This window comes from Nipponia nippon, unplaced genomic scaffold, assembly GCF_047370975.1.
Source record: "Nipponia nippon isolate SJK-2023a ecotype South Korea unplaced genomic scaffold, ASM4737097v1 scaffold_5, whole genome shotgun sequence".
Taxonomy (NCBI): Eukaryota; Metazoa; Chordata; class Aves; order Pelecaniformes; family Threskiornithidae; genus Nipponia; species Nipponia nippon.
The window spans coordinates 52,509,192-52,523,354 of NW_028262369.1; the positions used below are offsets into that span (position 1 = coordinate 52,509,192).

Consider the following 14,163-nt stretch of genomic DNA (forward strand, 5'->3'; position numbering starts at 1 on the left):
AACAGTGCGACTCCCTGCCACCTTCATCTATGGCTCTCTGTACTATTTTCAGAATCAAGGATGGAAAGGAGCTGTTATTCATCCAGGAGGAAAGAGCCAGATTCAAGATGCTTAAGCCAAAAGACCTTCCGAATATGCTTGCTTTCTTCGATTCTGAACAGGAAAACATCTGTCATCCTGGAAAGCCACGATTCCTGACAGCACAGAGCTGAACAAAACAAGTTTAGGTGGCCTGCTGGACCACGGAACAGTTTTCAGATGTCACCCTCACCTTACTGAATTAAACCGCTGATACTTAGGGCAAATCTCATCATGCTATATTTTGTGATACAGGTGCTGAGGATACAGACAATGAATATTTCTATCCACTTTTCCACCTCAAACTTTTATAGTTCTTTAAAGATCCTCACCTTCAACACCATTCTTGTTGATGCCATTACTCATGGAAGTACAAGCACACATGCCAACAAATGACTATTACAAGGACACCAAAATATTTGTACTCAAGTCAGGTCACAAAGCTACTTTAGATGGTTTAAAATGTGACTATATTTAATTATTAATAAAATCATATTCCTTCCCTGTTGATAAAATTTAACAATATACCTGATTTCATTTACAATGCCAACTCAGAGCAAGTGAAAAAAAAAACACAAACCACCAAATTAAAACCAAAACAACTGAACGGTTTTACCAATGCTTAAATGCCATGAAAATATAACCTCACTACCAGGCAACATGTCTGCTCACTGGAAAGCCAGATATGCAGGGTTCATATAAGTAAGTATTTCATGGCTGAAGCTGATGTTTTAAATGCATGACACTTTCTACGTTGTTAACACTTATTACCAAGATGACAATAATATTAAACATCCAATTCCACTGTAGGCACTTTAATCTGATTTTCAGGTGCCAGTTCATTGCGCTGTACTACACCACAAAGCCAAGCAGAAAGAAGGAAGCTGAAGCTGAAAACAGAGCAGGCATTAAAAAACCTGACCCTCCTTACAACAACAATAGGATCCTGCACTTCGGAGATAACAGCGTGGACATAGTAAGTAGAATTGATCATTGGCTTTTAGTAAGAAATCGCATACAGGCACAGCAGGGTTTTCTATAGATCTAAACACAATTCTTTTCAATTTGGTTTGGCCTTTTCTTGAGAAGTTGATAAATGAGCAATTTTTTTGCTGTCCTTTATATTGGAAGATTAATTAGATACATCACTGGTAGAACCAAAGGAATAAAAGGCTTGTGCAGTTTCAGGGCCTTTCTGCAGTTATCTCCTTTGCTTTTCTCTGCCATTTGTGTTGTCTTACCACCTCTCACAATAGCAAAAAACCCCGAGTATCTAGATAAATACACATATATACATATAAACACAAAGAGAGAGAATGCGCTAGAGAGGAGAGAGCAAGTGAGCTATTTTTACTCCTTTCCAATGAAACTCACATAAATCAATATATAATTCCCTGTTAAACCATGCCTGCAAAAAATTGCTTCCAGATAAAACAGCAACAGAGGTGTGAATAAAGTAATTCATCCACACCAGTGAGGTGTGAGCTTCCAAACACTGGTTTGAATTCAAAATATTTAAATAGCAACATTATTAAAGTAGAACTGGTTTAGAACTATACAAGGAACAACTCTGAAATGAGAAAAAACTTAGTACAGCTCCTGCTACATTAGCCTTTTCTTTTCAACTCTGCTAGTATAGCTATTCTCCATAAGCCATACAAGGGTCTTGGTGCAAGTCACACCTGTGGGTGCACCCAGGAGGGATCAGTAACCTTGTCAGTGCAGTGACAGGTGACAAAAATGCGTATGTTTGCTTTGCATTGAAAAAGGCACAATTTTTTTCGCAAGGCTATTTGCTCCTCTCTCCTAAGGTGCTGAGAGCAGCAACCCTGTAATGCTGCTGGGTCTGCCGGGGAACCTTATTTCCTTCAAAGAGGGGAGAGATTTACATGGTTAGGAAGCAGCTTCTCTTAGAAGAACTTCAATATACCAGGTCCTTCCTGCCACTGATGATGATGGAAGATGAGAAAAGGAGTCACTGTAATCCCTGAGACATGTAAAAGAAGATATCATTACAGATGCTGCCCCATAAACAGAAAAATCTTCCCTGCAGGTTCCTTTACTCAGTTCCTATATAGCCCATCCCATGCGTTTCCCTCACCTTTCCTGGGCACAAGGGGTGAAAACTCACAGTTAACTTCCCAGTATCTCTCCACCTACCTGTCTGCTACACTCAACTTCATGGCATTTCTAGATCTGCAGTGTAACACACTTTGAATGTCAGCTCTGCTCAATTTTCAAATATCACAGGACAGTCACAGAGAAACAGGCACAACTCCCTGAATTCACCTGCAAACTGCCAAACCAGGGAATTTTCATATGGAGAAAATCTCCCAATGAGACTTACTTTCTCCCATTCTACAACTCAACTGACTGAAGTTGGGTGTAAGAATAGAGGTGACAAGCTTCCTATATTAAAATCAAAGGACGTTACAATTTCTTTAGGACATACGCAGATCTCTACAAGAGAAATTGCATTACAAGATGCAAAAGGCAACTGAGGCAGATTAGCAAGTATGCAGAATGTGTTAGTTGTTTTAATAAAATAGCATCATTAAGGTTAACCTCGATTAATCTAGAATAGGCTCTTTCTTCATTCATTCATTTATCAAATTGGGCTTCCAGAGACATAGAAAAACCTCTGAAATGCTTTGTAAAGAGAGAAAAATTAGAAAAAAAAGCACACACACCCCTCAAAAACATAAATACAAAAAGCATTGGTAATCATTCTACCAAGTAGGAAATTAGGATAATTCCTTATTCTAGAGAGATAATATGCAGCCTGCTCTGGTCAGGTAGAAAATTATCATTCTTGAACTCATTTTTACAACCATAATTGTTACTGACTACTCTAGGAGAAACATGCCCCTCCCTCTGTAAAGGCCATCGCAAAATTAAAAGGTATGGTCATTATAGATTAGAAAACTAACAGGAAACAAAGGAGGACAATCCCCCATTTATCAACTCTAATTTTTAATCTTGTATTAAATTCCATTAACCCTTAAATTAGCATCTGACACCCTGCTTGGAGAATTAATGTCTTTCTCCTCTGTTTGACTGTTCCTCAGCTGGGAAACGTGCAATATTGGGCTCCATCTGTCCTAAGAGTCTCAGCAGACGTCTTCATAGATTCAGTCTCTTCCATCTGACTATACCTTGTACTCTGCAAAGGTTCGCTATAATCCATCAGCTAGGTATTAATGGGACCCTAACTTTGCATATAAGCAGGTAAGATGCATATGACAAAAACAAAGGGTAGTTTCGTAGGCCATATTATTTCATAGCATCAAGTAGTTCAAAACATTCCTAAACCAGGAATACTACCCAACAGTCAACTGCTGGAAATGTTAATAATATTTCGAATTCCACTGACTTTGTTCACAGTGATTTTCTTACTGATAAATGACTGAAATTCAGACCTGCCTGGTGAGTAATCACCATGGATGGTCCTTAATTGAATGAGACATTCTCTGCCACATTTTATATACAATTTCAATTAATAGGAGCTTTTTCCTTTGTATTTGCAGAGCTGTTCTTAAGGGAGAGATTGATGCTAATTCTTTTTGTTTTAAAAAAAGGATGATAAAACTATTTCCAATGCAGCACCTTCAAAATCCAAGGGCTAGGTCCTGAACGCATGACTTGAACTTAAAAGTTGCGAAATTAAGGAGAAAAAACACCAAGTATTTTTTTATTTGCCTTCTCTAGAACTATGTCAGCTAGAGCTCAAGTTAAAAAAAAGAAGCAAGGAGAGGTGGATTATTATTACATGTTAAACTCCTGTTTTGTTTTGCAGTAATACAGGAACAAAATAAAAAGAAACACTGGAAAAGATGCAGACAGACTATGAAACCTGGCCACACCATGATTCTCAGTAATTAGCTTAGAAACCTAAAGAAAATACTCCCTGGCACTTACTGTGTGATACTTACTCTAAAAGCATCTGGTGTTTAGTCTACAAATACTAATAAAGAAGAGAAAAGCAGTTGAAAGACACACAGTGCCTCATTCATACAGCAGAAGAAAACATGTTTAAGGGTCTTATTTGGGGTTTTTTTGAACCAAACAAGTTTTGCTGCATTCAACAAAACAGACAACTACTCTTCGTATAACCTCTGCATTCCCTGGGACCTCTTCTAGTGATGATTATCAAGACTATAATTTCCTATTTGAGCATGTCAACTCCTGTAATTATTAGCTCCTGTTTGTAAATAAATACCACAATTATAATATCTAATTTTAGAATCATGGAATAGTTGAGGTTGGAAGGGACCTCTGGAGAACACCTTGTCTAAACTACCCTCTTGAAGCAGGGTCACCTACAGCAGGTTGCTCAGGGCCAGTTGTGTTTTGAATATCTCCACAGATGGAGACTCCACAGCCTCCTTGGGCAACCTGTTCCTGTGTCTGATCACCCCTGAAGTTAATAAATAAATAAATAGCTTTTAAATAAATAAATTATTTTATTTCATTTTGTGCTCACTGCCTCTTGGCTGTCCACTGGACACCACTGAGAAAAGCCTGGCTCCCCATTCTTTAGTTCCTCCCACCAGGTATTTATCTACCTTGATAACATCCCCTCAAGCCTTCTCTTCTCCAGGCTGAACAGCCCCAGCTCTCTCAGCCTTTCCTCACAGGAGAGATGCTCCGGTCCCTTAATCATCTTCATGGCTCTTCGCCAGACTCTCACCACTGCAGCTATGTCTCTCTTTTCGTGGGAAGACCAGACCCAGACATAGTACTCCAGATGAGTCTCACCAGTGCTGAGTAGAGAAGGATCACTTCCCTGACCTGCTGGCAACACTCCTCCCAATGCGGCCCAGGATACCACTGGCCTTCTTTGCAGCAAGGGCTCACTGTTGGCTCATGTTCAACTTGGTGTCCACCAGGACCCCCAGGTCCTTTTCTACCAAGCTGCTTTCTAGCCAGCTGGCGCCCAGCAGGTACTGGTGTATGGGGTTGCTCCTCCCAGGTGCAGGACCTTCCACTTCCCTTTGTTGAACTTCTAGAGATTCCTGCTGGCCTGTTTCTCCAGCCTATCGAGGTCCCTCTGCATGGCAGCACACCCATCCAGTCTATCATCCACTCCTCCCAGCTTTGTGTCATCTGCAAATTTGCTGAAGGTGCTCTCTGCTCCATCGTTCAGGTCATTAATGAAGACACTAAGCACTACTGGTCACAGTATCAGTCTCCAAGGTACAACACTAATGACTGGCCTCCAACCAGACATCCTGCTGCTGATCACAACCCTTTGAAGCTAGCATTTCAGCCAGATTTCAATCCACCTCACTGTCCGCTTATCTAGTCCATACTTCATCCGTTTGCCTAGAAGGATGTTATGGGAGACAGTGTCTATACTTGCTGTGCTTGAGATAAACAACATCCTCAGCTCTCCCTTCATCCACCAAGGCAGTCATCTCATCACTGAAGGCTATCAGGTTGGCTAAGCCTTCATAACACCATGTTGATTACTCCCGGTCACCTTCTTCATTATGAGCTGATTTTCTTTCCTGCCTATCAAATAGTTTATGTGCCATCTCCAGTCAGAGGTCACGTTCCTGTGATTCTGATTTGGCTCTCTAAGGACATTCTAGTTGGCAAAAGTGAGAAAAGTTGATCCAAATAAATACAAACTGTGAATGTGAAGTCAGTTCAACCCTTGTATGTTTTAATTTAATGTGGGACATCAAGTTAACAGAGTCAATGCATCACATAATCACTCAGTAGGGATGCGTAACAGAAATACGTAGATCAGTCTGAAAGAAGTATGAATGGAAGTGCCTGCATGCAAAAGCACCAGAAGAAACAATACAGAGAACGGGTTATGAGAACAGCATGTATTGATGAGGAAGGACACAAGTGAGAGCAGTCAAACTGCCAAACAATGAGAAATGTCTTGCTACATCTAGATCAGAAGGCTGGCACTCTGGTGAGGCCGTACTAGAGATGACCAGCCAGTTGGAGACCCTCAGCAAAGCTACAGCACGTCACCTCTGCCACCAGGAAAACAGGCTGGAAGCCACAAACCCACCCGCAATGAGGAAACAGAGACAAAGGACAGCAATGACAGGCTGAAGCAAGCAAGCTTCTGAGGGAAACATCACACCATGAGAACTGTGTGGCTCCTAAAGAGTACAAAAACTTTGCCTAAAAGCCAGTGTATTGTCATTAATCAAGAGGAACCCAAGAGACATAGTGAGGACTTTACAGCCACTGTCCCTCATCCTCACCACACACAAGTGATCCTGGCCAGGCAGAGGCCTTGGTGTTGGTGAGCACATGGCTATCAGTATGAGCGGCATCTATGACAGAAGGAGTGTAAGTGAGCGAAAACAGGTTCATTTAAAGTAATTACCATCCTCCCCTCCAGTAAGATCCTGCACTGTGTTTCCTCACATTGAGTTCTTGAAGTCTTTCGCAATTTCACTGTTTTAAATACACCACCTTAGGTTGAGAGTTTTCCCTATTTAGATTAACTCTCCTGACTATGCCACTAATCCTGACAACAACCTTAACTAAAAGGCCTGAGTTTCAGAACACTTCCCTCCATGGGCTTAGTTGTTCCTAGCTTAACTATCAAAAGACTGTTCACGACACAGTTTAGATCCCCTCCTATGTCTTATACCTGAATGAGGAATGAGTCAGATGCCCAGTGAGTTAGCAGAACCCAACTCCCAGCTGTACTCCTTACAAAGGTGGGACGTTACTAACACAGCAGAAGGTAACTTAAATCTTCTAATTTTCCCACCCCTGATAACCCCAGGTCTCAGCCCTGAATTCTCCCTCCGTTCCAATAATTCCTACTAGTCCTTGCGTACTTCTGTAACACACAGGCGAGCGCCTCGACTCCATGTCTGCTGTACTCATCTGTGCTTTTTCTCTTACAGGCCAGAATCCAGAACATGCGGAATCTTGCATAGGCAGTGGATTCACTGTCAAATCCTTCAGCCGCCTTCCCATTCTCATCAACCAATGGTTCAGAATTTTATACTCTGCTTTTGAAAGGCCCCATGTGCTGAACCCATACGAGGCACTATGCACTAAACCTTATGCACTGTGCCTTAAATGCATTGCAAAATACTTGCCCAACAAAGCACATCATGTACATACATACCCAATACAAATCGAAAAATTAATGAAAAATATCATCATGTGGCACACAATATATTACATAGGAAAATGAGAAAGGTAGGCCTAAGAAAACTGACAAATGTCTCTTCCAAAATGTACCACGAGGACTTCAACTTTAACCTCTCATCAGAAAAATACACACTGAGTAAACAACATAAAGATAATTTTATTGTACTTGGAAAGTCCTTAAATTACTCATTTTCAAGAACTGAGCAAAGGACTAAACCCTAAATGTCAAACTGTAGTCTTTCACTCCCAAATACTCTCTTTCGGTAGGAGAGCTCAAATCTCAACTTCAATTTTAATAAAATCTTTGCACAGATCTTCTTCTTTCTGGCTGGAATAAATATTAGTACAGCAAGCCCCACTCTTTCACAACATCAGAGTTTCAACCAGTATGGAAAAAGCCCTTGCTTAATAAACTATGAAATTAAGCAGCACAAAAGTAGATTAATAAATATATTGAGAGAGAAAGAAAAAAGGTGGGGTGTTAGAGGAGGATTCCTTCCGGTGGGATGTTCTCAGCCCATTTTAGGCCACAGCAAACACACATTTCCCATCAGTGCTCCCACTCCAAGAAATAATAAAAGCAGTTTTTTTCAAGATCAAATGTTAAGCCCATCCATAGCTATACATATTCCAACAAAAAAAATCACAGCAAAAATAGCAGACCTTTCAAATGACAGCTTTATGAACCTCTGTGGACATTTTTAACAGAAGATTTCCATCCTCAAAAACTTACAGTCAGGCTCCTCTAATTTGCCATCATTCATTACAAGCCCAATACTTGTGCTCCAGACGCTCAAAGAAGCCTACCTTTTGACAGCATGGTCTTGGATAGCTGTTCACTCACTCCCCCCCAGTGGGATGGGGGAGAGAATCGGAAAAAAAGTAGGACTTGTGGGTTGAAATAAAGACAATTTAATAGGACAGAAAAGAAAGGGAAAATAATAATAATGATAAAAGAATACACAAAACAAGCAATGCACGATGCAGTTGCCCACCACCCACTGACCGATGCTCAGCCAGTTCCTGTTAGCGCCCCCCCTGCCAACTCCCCCCAGTTTTTGTTCAGCATGAACAAAAAAACCCAAAAAAACAAAAACAAACAAACAAACAAACAAAAAACCCTTTGGCCAGTTTGGGTCAGCTGTCCTGGCTGTGCCCCCTCCCAGCTTCTTGGGCACCCCCAGCCTCCTCACTGGCAGGGCAGTATAAGAAGCGGAAAAGTCCTTGACTTAGTGTAAGCACAGCTCAGCAACAACTAAAACATCAGTGTGTTGTCAACATTATTCTCATCCTAAATCCGAAACACAGCACTATACCAGCTACTAGGAAAAAAATTAACTCTATCCCAGCTGAAACCAGGACAGTATTATACAGCAACACTCAGCAAATATATAGCTTTTGGGCAAAACAAATAATATCTGATTTTTGATTGCATGATTATCACACATTCGATTAATTGGTTTAGTGTAATCACTGTTTATAAATCAACTAATGAAACAGCGAGTTCTGATAATTCAGCTTGTTTGATCATGCATCAGTCTTCTGTTTCAATTATTAGCTTGTACCGAAGCAGAGAGAAAAGCTCAGAGCTTTACTTTCTTTAAATATTAAAAGTGTGCGTGCGTGCGTGTGTGTGTATAAATATACAAGCATATATAAAAAGTAATAAACTAAGGATTTCATTACTTTACTTTCCACACGCTACTGCCATTCTTAACCTTGCGCCTTACTTTTCCTGTAAAAACGCCGGGTGAATGAGAAGAAATGAAGACCATCCTTACCTTAATGTTGCAAGCTTGTTCCATCAGTCTTCTGGCGTTCTCTTCAGCTCTGTACCTCTTGGGCAACTGAACCCTGAAGAATTTTAAAGCTCCTTCAAAATCAGCTTGTAGAAGGTCCTCTTTTGAGGTCTGCAATTAAACACAAGGAACTACAGTAAACACTGAGAACATGGAGTCATGCTCTTTTACTGGATTTGTCATTTACTGAATGTATTCCAAACCACCAATATTCACATTAGCTCAAAAACATCCTCCTTGAAATCAGCTCTCTAACCCCTACCTCATAAAACAAAAAGGAGGCTAAAGCATATCCAACAAATCCCAGGCAGAGCAGCACAATCAGAGGACTGTAACGCATTAATGTATTTTATCCTTCTATACCTGCAGGGTAAGAAAGAGATTCTGGCTCAGCCTGTCAAGATGTCACTCAGTGAGGAGAAAAAAAAACAACCAAGCAAACAACAAAAACCTAGGAGAATTTATAATGTTTTCTAGAAAGCTTGTGCATTAGACCATTGCTGATTCTCATAATGCTGCCCTAAAAAAGACAATGTATATATAGATATACATGGTTGCAGACATGAACAGCAGAAGCAGAAATGCATATGACTCATAAGAGGCATCAGCAAGTCAATGTGCAGAAGTCTGTGACACAATTTCTCAAAGAACACTGTGCCAGAAAATGTTTTACATGCTTATTTCTATATCTCTCATAACACAGTAACTCTCAGTGTGGTATCAAGCCTAACAGGTCAGAAAATGTTAAACATTCAACATTAATCCAGTTCTGCTACTAACGGAGTGATATGATTCACGGGGACAAATGTATTCATCTTCAGATATACTAAGAAGTACACCAAGAGATTTAACAGATATGAAATACCAAGCCTTGGGATAGTTCAAAAGGTTCACAGAAATGGTGTGTCCAGACAAGACATTTAGGACGTCATCTCAAAAATGTGAATTTCAAGATCTTTAACCCAGAAAGAGTGAACAAAAACGTGTCAACGTACAGACTAGTATCATGGAGACCGGCGCTGTGTACTGCAGTATTATTACTACAAATACCTCAGGAGCAGCACAGGTACCCTTGGTTAAGGTTAATTGGTGAATTAATTGCTCAAGCACCACAGCCAACATTTTCATGTGTGCATCCTCCGCTTTCTCATGAGTAACACCCTTTGTAATTTTTTGCCTTGTTATACGCAGTAGGTCTATTACATACACATAGTTTCAGAGTTTGATTCTTAACTATATTGTCATCCACTCAAAATCCTTTGCTGTCTCCAATTTCAGCCAACGTCTTTCCAGAAACACACTTCAGCCAAACACAACAGATCTGACTCTACACAGGGAGAACTGGGAGAAACTGTGCAGCCTTTGACATGCAAGAGGTGAGCCTTGATGATATCATCATTTCTCTTGGGTGTTAAATTCGTTTTAAATAAATAAAAATAATTCTCACTACAAAGCAGAGAAAAATTTTACTTTTATTTACAAATCCTCCCTACACACCCTACAAACTAGCATCACTAGTTCATTTACATGAAATTAATTGAATCTACTATGTAAAAGCCCTTCTTAAAAGTACAAAAATATTGTTTCCCAAAGCAAACTGAACTTGAATATGGTATTGCAGATATTGGAAGCACATAACAGTAATACTCAAACCTAGATTGACATATTCCACATTTCTGCCGAAAATGCTACAGCACCCTACCGAGAGGGTCTATCAAAAATAGCAATTTACCCCAGCTTTTATTAGGTGGGGGGAAGGGAGAAGGGTTTTTGAAGGGATTTTAAATTATGCACCAAACTCGGAACAGCAACAGAAGTTAAGGGGGTACTTTCATGGTTATCCAGTATCTTTGATAGTGGAGAGCATGAGCTGACATCAGAGGTGTGCCCCCCAAACGCTGATAACCATCACTGCTCTGTGCTCAGTCTCACTGGGGGAATGGGCATAGCAATACGCCCTTTGATTTCCTCCATCAAGAGCCTATAAGGACAAAGTCTAGATTGTGCATGTTTGCCTATCACCCTATCTATTTTTGGAGATTATTATACTGTATACCCTAACGGGCACTCCACAGTAGTTTTTGCTACATTAATCACAAGGAAATAGCGAGAAGACTCCAAATACAACTGGAGTAGCTTCAGCGGATCCATTTCCCCATGACTGCAGCATTTTTAAGGCAGACAACTTTCTGTCATCAAAATCTTCAAGAGTTCTCTCAAGATCTATTTGATCCTCTCTTCCTTCACAGCCAAGGAGGCTGCTGGGTCATCACTGCAGGGACACAAGAAAAGCTGCCTTCAGGATGCTGATGAGAAACATTCAGCTTTACAAACTATCACATCTGATTCTGTCCACAAAAAATTTGGCAGGAGGACTCTTTGGCTGAGACTCAATCAGACAAGACCGATGTAGTGTTGACAGAAAGCTGGTGCAGTTGGGTATCTAATGAATCAGACCCACTCATGAATGCAGCTATGGACAACACATCCGTTTCCTCTTCCTAACATCATATTTCTTCTGGACGAGTTTTACGGAGGTTAGATAGGCTTTTGCCACACTTGAGACTAGATCACCATTTTGTATCCATGATGGGCTCTGTTTAAGATTACCTGCAAGTTGTAGAGCCTGGTGGGAGCAGGCTGTCACACAGGCAGCACACAGCATCGCTGCCAAAGCCCGCGCTGGCAACCAAGCTGCTTCTGGGCAAAGTTCAGCTGGGTAATGTTGATCAAAAAGCAGTAAAAGGTTTGATAACCAGCTTACTTGAACGTGATTTCTCTCCTTCCCTCTCAGTGATGCTGACAGCTGTGAACAGTATACAATTCAAACAGATTTCCCTATCGCATTGCAAGTTTGCCTTCTTTGGAGACAAGCTTTTCTACATTTCCAGTCCCCTCCTCTTCCTCATGCTGTGGCGGCCTTTCCCATCCTCCTCTGAAACCCGGCCATGAACACAACTCTGACCCCAGGTGCAAAGGGACACCAGCCAACCTGTAAAACCCATTTTGCTGCTGTTCTTGGTTTTACACGGAAGGTGCTCAGATACTGCTGTGCTGAAAGACGGGGTAGTCTCCAAGACAGGCTGACTGGTACATGCTTCCAACAGAGTGGGAGGGTGTTTTCAATTAAGACTTCTGGACAGTTGCTCCCAGCACAAAACAAACCCCAAACACACTTTTTGCCAAAGTTTTAGCATTTTATTAGGAGCTGAGCTACCCTAATTTTAAACAAGTATTCTTCCTAGAGGTCCTGGCTAGACATTTTTATTTTAATTTTGTATTTAATTTATTTTTCTTAAATTAACATAATGCACTGAGCGTTTTGGAATTTATTTTAGAAATCAGAGGAGAAAAAACCCTAAAAAATGTAATAATCAACAATTAAATTACCCTGCCAAACTTTAGAGAAGCAGATGCACCTACCAGTTATGTCCATAGCACTTCATTTAAAAATAAATACAAAAAAAGACAGAGGCAAATATGTCAGAAAAACAGCAATTACATGTAAAACATTTAAAGTCAGATTTAATTCTCTTAGGCTTCTGCTTGAATCACTGTTGTTATAATATTTTAAAAGCCCCCGAACAAATTACTTTCATAAAATTGTAACTATTGAGAATTTTGAGGTCTCAACCCTGAAAAATCTTTAGTCAATGAAAATGCCATAAGAATAATGGTGAATCATGGAAATAAAAACTTATGTGACAGTTTGCTAAGATCATAGTTATGAAAAATTATAAACCATCACATTGTATAATTCGATAAAATGAGTGGTAGAGCCTACACCGTTCACCTCTTTCTACTTTGCTGAATATTTAAATTTCATTAAAATAATCTATTGATCAATAAATTAGTTTCACTATTAAAATCACAAGAAGTCAAAGTAACAATTTGAGAGCGACATTAACCGAGTTGCGTACTTTGTGTGTTTTCTGCAAACTAATCTCTTCAGGTTAGGAAGCAACATAAAGACAGAGTATAAAAATTTTTTTAAATAGCAATGTTGGCATCCTAAGATTCACACTTCTTGACATTTTGTGATTTTAATCAATAAATCATAAAGACATCTCAGGAACCTTTTGGCAGCTGTCTGACAGGCAGAGATTCGTAAATTCATTGGTTTGCGTCACTCATCTTGGGAACTCATCAACAACTTATTTCACTAAAGCATCTGTAAGTTTAATGAGCCAATAATTAAAGTTTGGCAGATGCATTGCAGTTTTGTGTAGTCAGGGACCTCAGGGCATTTTTTATTATTCTAGATGTAATTTTCAAATAATCCTATTTTTGGTTAAAATATATTTTTACAACCAGGCAAAAGAGGAAACTGAGAACTATGACCAAAAGTCTCGGCTTGCGTTTTAGGGTTTGACTAAATATGCCATTGAATGTCCTTCCCACATTGCTTAAGTATTTCAATATATTCATAAAATTGTCTTATATGGATTAGATGAAACTAAGGGAAAGCTCCTTCCCAAAAGTACTTGGGAAGGTTTCAAATCTAAAGGTAAAGTTCTGGAAAACTGCAACTGTTCAAAAAACATAACAGAATTTGAGAGACTTAAAGGATGTTCATTGTGAATATTTTTTTTTCCACATAAATAACATTACTACTACTGTCCCCAAAATATTTAGGGAAATGTGATTAAGATAAAGGACAAAGCCTTGGCTTTTTTCTTTAATTTAATTTCTCTGTCTTCAATTATTCTGCAGTCTCATTTATTACTGACTATATCAACTACAACTCCTATTCCCACCTGGGAACTAATACAGCAGAAGAAATTTTGGATCAACCACGCTACACTTCCTTAATTTAATTCTTCCTCTTTCATACAAACAGATAAAAATGACAAATTTCTATAGAATTCCATGTATACAGTACATATATTTAGAATTTCTATAGAATGCCAGTGAGCATAAACTGCATTTTTTACACTGTAATGAGCATATGTCAGGAACAAGACCAAGTTAAAGGCTGAAAAGAACTGGCCATACTCTACTCCACTATTTAGTTTGCACTGGTAAATTCAAAATGTTTACAAGTATCCTCACACTAATTTTTCAGAACATAATATTTAATCTATAACACACACAGACATGGTTTTAAGTTCTTTTAAGAAGACACGCAATGTAAAATCAAGGTATG

General features: G+C 39.6%; 1 protein-coding gene across 5 annotated transcripts in view; it reads right to left on the minus strand.

Moving 5' to 3' along the window:
* RABGAP1L (RAB GTPase activating protein 1 like) overlaps positions 1-14,163 on the minus strand; it is a 261,730-nt gene that overhangs the window by 56,734 nt on the left and 190,833 nt on the right. For all 5 annotated transcript variants that reach the window (XM_087733874.1, XM_087733877.1, XM_087733876.1 and 2 more), the window contains one exon: positions 9,000-9,128. In XM_087733874.1, the coding sequence (XP_087590000.1) occupies positions 9,000-9,128 (129 nt within the window). The remainder of the gene's footprint in view (positions 1-8,999; positions 9,129-14,163) is intronic.